We start from the raw sequence: 7188 nt of genomic DNA on the forward strand, positions 1-7188 counted from the left end.
TTTGCACGAAGGCGGTACATGTGTTCCTTGACCTTACTATTGTCCCATGAGATATACTTGAGAATAATAGAGTACGCTATTCCCACATAACCCTGTACTCATCGTGATGTCTGGTATGAACGAGAAATTTGCAGGAGAGTTCCTCTATTAATATGTATAACATTTGGCCTTCCAGCAGCGGTTTCTTTTGCACCTATGGCAACATAAGGATTTATGGCTATGTGGGACAGTAAGCTCTATTCTGTTTTCTATGATTTCATTATTTAGTAAATCTTGGTTTACATGGTATGTATTGGTCTTGAATCACTTATTTTGTTTAATGTAATAGATGATAGTTTTCAGCGTCTAGCGTTTAGTGTATTCATCACATGAATATGCCAAATGATAACAAAATATATTAGTGAGGTAGATTAGCGCTTATTCTAGTAGAGTGAGCGCAGTACAGTAAGCACTTGAAAAAACAGTAAGCGCTGTCAGTAGAATAGTTCAGCTTTTAATTTTCGAAGTTAAACGTTTAAACGTTTATCCCTTTCTTTGTCGTGTAACCTAATTATATATACATATAATAGCAGGGCTTCGCTCCCCAAGCCAACCCTTATTTAAAATTTGTTTTTTTAAAGGTAATTTCTCTTTTCTATTTTCATTTCGTACGCTACTTTCGTTTGGACTATGATATACTTTACAAACATTGTAACAGATGAGCAAATCTGAAAAAAGTTATATTCTGTTAAAAATGCAAATAATATGTTCAAATTATTAAATCTCTGTCTTAGAAAATAGAGTTCAACTACATTTTGTTTTGATTCATACGTGTGATAATTTTATTTATATATTTACTTACTCATCCTCGATTATATTTTTAACTTTTCTGCACTTAATTATACTTGATTTTCTAGTAAATTAAAAAGAGGACTGAGAACAGCGAACCATACTAAAAAATTTTTATTGATGCCTTATTTAAATCAGTCATGATCAACGAGTAAAGATTAACAGTATGAATACCAAATTATTTGAAAAATTATGTATTAAATCTATATTTGAATTGTATAACCACAATTTCTTATCGAAAACTATGAAATTAGTTATAAAATTACTAAGATGAACAATTCCCTTTACCGAAAAAAAAAATATTATAACATTTATGTTTGAGGAACTCTTTATTTGTTGAGTAAAAGGGAAGCGGACCCGGCGACAATGAATAGCGTGCTTTCTGCGTACTACGCTCTGCTGATATTGTTGGTGGACTAGCTGTCTCGGGCGGCTTGCTGGCTGCTGCTGGTGTGGCTTGGCTGGCAGAGGCGTGTAGCTGGCCAGCTGATGCGTGAACCTGTGTATCAGGAGACGAACTGAACTGGTCCCGGCACAGGCCGTCGATGCCAGCGGCAGTGGCGTAACGAAGCGCCGAGACGATCAGGAGGGGGGCCCAACCGACAGTATATCGTCGAACGAAACATCCCGCCCGCCTCGTTCCAGGAACGAAACTTCAAGTCCCGCCCGCTGTATCCAGAGCGGTTTCGCCTCCGGGCGATGCAGGCTGAGAGGCGGTCCGGGTTATCACCGGAAGCAGCGTGACTTTCGTGATTGGCCTGGTGTATTCTCCCGTCACCGTTCGGACGGTCACAGCGCGTACGAGGCCGTCCGGGCCAGGGTGAATTTCAGTTATGCGGCCAACAGGCCAGCGGCCGTCGGTCGAGAGCAGAGATGAGTCAAGGACGGCGACGATATCACCCAAGGTCAGGTTCCGATGAGGGGTTATCCACTTCGATCGCTGTTGAAGAGTATTAAGATACTCCCGACTCCATCGGGCCCAGAATTGTGCTCTGATGCCCCGGACAAGCTCCCAGTGAGCCAGATGGTCGAGATCCTGATCGGGTGGCGCGGCCTCAATGATTGAATTGAGGGGTGCTCCGATGAGGAAGTGACCGGGGGTCAGCACGCCCAGGTTGTCCATGTCGCCCGACAGTGGAGTGAGAGGTTGGTTGTTGAGGACAGCTTCGATCCCGACCAAGACGGTTGAGAACTCCTCGTACGTCAGGTGCCCCGAGCCCATGACTCGTCGGAGATGACCTTTGACGGACTTGACCGCGGCCTCCCAGAGACCTCCAAAGTGAGGGGCCCTGGGTGGGATAAAATGCCACTTGATACCTTGATCCGCTAGGGCACCCGCGACGAGGTCCCACCGGTGCTTAGCAAGACGGAGCGCGTCGCACCACTCGGTGTCAGCTCAATGGAAGCACGTCGCGTTGTCACTCCAGAGTTTAGACGGTTTTCCCCGACAACCAGAGAAGCGGGTGAGAGCCGCAAGAAAGGAGACGGTTGATAGATTGCCTACGAGCTCTAGATGTAGTGCCTTTGTGGTGAGACAGACAAATATGGCGATGTAACCCTTCGTGGTGCGAACGCCTCGGCCCTTAGCTGCGAGGACGTGGAACGGCCCGGCGTAGTCGATCCCAGTGCGACCGAAAGCGCGGAAGGGAGTAACTCGTGACCGCGGGAGAGGAGCCATCAACTGGACAGCTGATCGGGCTTGGAGGCGAGCAGAAGTAACGCAACTGCGTAGGAAAGCCTTGACTTTCCGGGAGCCACCGATGATCCAAGCACGCTTGACGGTGTACGGGCTGGTGGTGCGAAAGCCCCCGTGGAGCGCTCGGTGATGGGCCCACGCGATCGTAAGCGTGGCAAGAGGGCAAGCACCGTCAAGGATGGGTGGGTGTCGCTCCGCGAAGGTCATTTCGGCGTGCTGGAGGCGACCGCCCACACGCAGAACGGCGTCTGTATGGACGAAGGCTGCGAGCGATGTCAGTGGGTGCCGCTTGAGAAGGGCGCGGCCTGTGCGAAGCAGTGCAAGTTCATCAGAGAAGGCACGCTGCTGGCTCAAGCGCACGCAAGCGAGGTAGGCATCGGTCAACTCGGTAGCCGTCGGTGCTGAGAGCATCGGTCGTGTAGGGGCTCGGCCGAGATGGAGTCTCGCCCACCGACGCAGGTGGGTGAGGGTGCGCAGGAGGACGCCCAGATCGGAGAACAGTCGGAGAAGGTCGAACTCGACCTTTTGCGTGACGCTGCAGAGACGAGGAGGTGAGGGCTGTGGCGGCTCGGAGGGCTCCTGGGGCCAACGATTAGGGCCTTCGGACAGCCAGGAAGGGCCAGTCCACCATGTCTGCTGGCGGTGTAGAGTCTGGGCATCGGTGCCTCGAGACGCCACATCGGCAGGATTGTCATGAGTAGGCACATAGCGCCAGATGTGTGGTGGCAGTACCACCTGGATGTGGGCGACGTAGTTGTCGACGAGAGCGTGGTTGGTAAACTCGGCGGAGCGGAGCCAGCGTAGAACGACTTGGGAGTCGCACCAAGCGTAGCAGTGCTCAATAGGGATGTTCCACTCGCTGACGACCAAGCGCAGCAGTTTCGCAGCAAGCAGCGCGGCACGCAGCTCAAGGCGAGGGATCGTCATGCGGGCCTGGGGCATGGCTGACGGCTTGAGGCTTCGGATGGGCGCAAGTTTCGTCTTGGCCAGCAGAATGTGGCAGCGGACTTGCCCTGAGGAGTCCTGCAGCTGGGAGTACACCACCGCGCCCATCGCGCGGCGGCTGGCGTCTGAAAAGGCGTGGAGGTGAATCTTCGACGGAGCCGAAGATCCAATCCAACGTGGAATGGAGAAGCCTTGGATTGATTTCAGCTCAGTGGTGAAAGCTGACCACCGACGAGCCATTGATGCAGGTACGACCTCATCCCAATCTAACCGGGCGCGCCAGAGATCATGCACAAGGAGCTTGGCTTGGAGTATGGTCGGCGCGAGCCAACCGCAAGGATCGAAGAGGCTCGCAATACCAGCAAGGATGCTCCACTTGGTGTCCTGTTCTCGGGCTGCCGGCGGTGTTAGCCGGAAAGTATCCGAGGCTGGGTCCCAGCTGACGCCAAGTTCGCTGACGAGGCCGGCGTCGCTGAGTTCACGCCACGTAGGGCGCAGGCGAGCTTCCTGGGTAAGGTCAGCCACAAGTTCGGCATCATTGGCGACCCATTTCCGGAGTGGAAATCCGCCTGAGCGTAGCAGGCCGATTACTTGATCTCGAAGCTGGCGGGCCGTTTCGAGGTCATCGGCACCCGAGAGGATGTCATGCGCGTTCCGATCATTCATGACGACAAGTACGGCACTACGGCATCCGGCCACAAGTGTCCTTCGTCATGACAGAGTTGTTGAATCACACGCAGTGACAAGTAGGGCGAGCAAGTCGCGCCATAAGTGACGGTGCGCAGTTGATAGTGAACAGGCGTCTGACTCGAATCGGGGCTCCAGACGATGCGCTGAAGGTCTGCGTCTCGTGGGTCGACCCAGATTTGGTGGAACATCATCTGGACATCGCTGCAAAAGGCGACGCGATGTCTTCGCCATTGCAGCAGGACTGTCGGTAGTGCGGCCTGGAGTCTCGGCCCGGAGTGCAGGATGTCGTTTAGGCTGTAGCCGCTCGTGGTTGGGTGCGAGGCGTTAAACACGGCGCGCAACTTTGGTCCAAGGTCCCCGTGTTGCCAGATGCCGTGGTGCGGGACGTAGCAGACCGTGCTGCTCGGTTCGGAGAGCTCTCGGCTGGAGAGCCGCTTCATATGACCGAGGGCGAGGTACTCGCTCATGAAGCAGTTATACTCGGTCGCCATCTTTGAGTCCCGCTGGAGGCGACGGTGTAGGGATCGCAGTGAGGCCAGGGTGCTAGCCAGGCTATCGCCGAGGAGCGGTGCAGCATTGGGCTTCATAGGCAAACGCACAATATAACGGCCGTCCGCGTCGCGCCGGTAGTTGGCGAAAATCCGCTCGCAGTCGATGTCATCGGGCACGCGGCGGCAGACGGAGGGCACCTCTTCTAGTTCCCAAAAGCGCTGGAGTAGCATGACGAGCTCGCGATGCCAGGGTGGAGCCAGCTCATCGTGCAATGTTGGACACGCGACGGCGCTGTCCAAGGGGCGCCCAGGAGCACACCCGACTAGAGTCCAGCCGAGTGCTGTATGCTGACCGACGATCTCTCTACGCTGACGGTACCCAGGGCGCAGCAGACGGCTGTAGACCTCGGCGCCGATGAGAATATCGACCGCACGAGGAAGGGCAAGGTCGAGGTTAGCGAGGTCCTGCAGGCTGGCCCAGACTCGCAGGATGCTGGGGTCGAGCGGGGCCGCAGGAGTTGACAGACCGAGGTGGGGTATGCACAGCGCCTTCAGATACAAACTGAGGGTGCCATCCCCTGGCATCAGGCGCAGGCTGGCGCAAAGTGTCGACCTTACGGCGTGTTCGCCGCCGATGCCTGATACGCTGGTTCTAGAATCCTCCAAAGGGGCCTTCAGGCGGCGAGCGAGATTAAGAGAGATGGCCGAGATCTCAGAGCACGAGTCGAGGAGGGCTCTTACGGTGACGATGGGCCTCCGGCCGCCGCTGAGTTGGACGAGCGCGGTCGGAAGCACCGCAAGTCATTGCCGGGACTCATCAGGAGTCTTGAGGAGATCGGAGCTGGTCGGCTTCGCATGCTTCGGTGGGTCCGAAGATCCTGGAGCTTCTGACCGGCGCTTGAGGCTGTTGTGCAGCAGACTGTGGTGCACCGTCCGGCAGCGCTGGCAGACCGTCTTGGAGGGGCAGTCATGCAGGGAGTGCTCTGGCTTCAGGCAGTTGAAGCATAACTCCTCCTGGAATACGATGTGCATCTTGGCGGCTGGATTCAGATCCCGGAACTGACCGCAATGCCCGAAATAGTGGGGTTCGTGACAAGCCGGGCAGTTCGCTGGGGCCACCTGGGTCGTGAGGGTGCGCAAATTGCGCCCTGCGTGCGTCGAGGAGGGCCCTCGTGAGCCGGCGGAACCAGCTGAGCGCGCTAGATGAGAAGCCTCTACGGAGCTGAGAGTGCGGCAACTGCGCCGCAGAAACGCAGCCAGCATGGTAAAGGTAGCTCAGGAATTACCGAGCACGTCACTGGAAATCTTCAGCTTCTCCAGCTCGTCTTCCCAAGCATGTCTTGTGGTGGCCTCCTCTCTAAGGTCGCCCTGCGGTCTTCTATCCTCATGGTTGTCTATATGTGCCAGAGGTCCTCGTCTATCCATGAGATTGTCTACTGAATTTTTCGGAATGTTGCTGACATATGAAATATCTCGATCTCTGGTATTGGGGTTGTCATGGAGGGGACTGATTCTAGCGTCCTCCATCGCGGGTTGACCAAAGAGACTCAGGGTTTCAATCCTCCTTTGCAGCTTTTATGCTCATAGGATTGTCCACCCACTCCAGGTGAGGATTCTGACTTGTCTGGTTGACTCTCGAGCGATCCACTGGCAGTAACTTTACACGACTGGAATCGCTGCTTTCCTTCTAGAAGTCTTCGTTCTGTGGGTTGTCATAACTTGGAGGCAGATCGTTTCCCCAAACTCGCATTCCTTCATCTTTTGGTTCTTTTCACGTCACATTTAATTTTCCCGGTGGCCTAGGTTTTCATCTTTGTGGGGAGCCCTGGTTTAACTTGTTCCAATTTCTACGGTCCGACGATATGCGAATCCTTAAGAATCGACGAGTGTATAGCAACAAAAGCCAGCGGACCAATTAAACGTAAGTGAGGGCGACCACTGAAAACGCCCCTTATATCGGAACCACGGGCCAGACCTACTGACGCGACCAATTATCCGCAATGAGGTCCCGGAAGACCCCGAAAACGATCGATTTAGTATGTAAGCATTCGCTCTTTGGTGGGCATCTGAAACTAACCCCATCCCTTTTCTATTTCCCTAGATCATCATGCCATGGCTCACCCACAAAACATTGATGATACCCACATCGTCTAGATGTCAAATTGACGCCAAATTCCATCACTATGATGTCTTTTAGTTATCAGTTGTCAAAATGCTATCTTCAGACAACTAATAACTAAAAGACGTCTTAGTGATGGAATTTGGCATCTATACGATGTCAGTCATGATCATTGTTTTGTGGGCAGATAACATATAGAGGAGACGTGTAGCTACCTGATGTACATGGGGCTGGAACGATCGGCAAGGCAGCTCATTCTCCAATTCCTGGACGCCTTCTCTAAGCACGCTGAGGAACGGAGCCCAATACCGGAGCCTGCCTCAACCACTACCTTGGAGGAGATCGACGAGACCGACTAACTAGGCATCTACAGTGTCGCTAGAGATACAAGGGATGAAACCGCTGATCCAGAGGTCCCA

General features: G+C 53.6%; 2 protein-coding genes across 2 annotated transcripts; both read right to left on the reverse strand.

Annotated features, from left to right (window-relative positions):
• Nucleotides 1–1483: 1483 nt before the first annotated feature.
• On the reverse strand, nucleotides 1484–4135 carry LOC149373536 (uncharacterized). The gene is made up of 2 exons (XM_089596876.1): nucleotides 2329–4135; nucleotides 1484–2223 (listed from the first exon to the last, which is right to left on the reverse strand). The coding sequence occupies exons 1-2, from the start codon at nucleotides 4133–4135 to the stop codon at nucleotides 1484–1486; spliced, it is 2547 nt and encodes an 848-aa protein (XP_089453002.1).
• LOC149373537 (uncharacterized) lies at nucleotides 4132–5913 on the reverse strand. Its single transcript, XM_089596877.1, has 2 exons — nucleotides 5459–5913; nucleotides 4132–5416 (listed from the first exon to the last, which is right to left on the reverse strand). The coding sequence occupies exons 1-2, from the start codon at nucleotides 5911–5913 to the stop codon at nucleotides 4132–4134; spliced, it is 1740 nt and encodes a 579-aa protein (XP_089453003.1).
• Nucleotides 5914–7188: the final 1275 nt, after the last annotated feature.

This window comes from Copidosoma floridanum, unplaced genomic scaffold (assembly GCF_036245765.1).
Source record: "Copidosoma floridanum isolate Cflo_tuat_1 unplaced genomic scaffold, Cflo_Japanese_pri ptg000030l, whole genome shotgun sequence".
Taxonomy (NCBI): Eukaryota; Metazoa; Arthropoda; class Insecta; order Hymenoptera; family Encyrtidae; genus Copidosoma; species Copidosoma floridanum.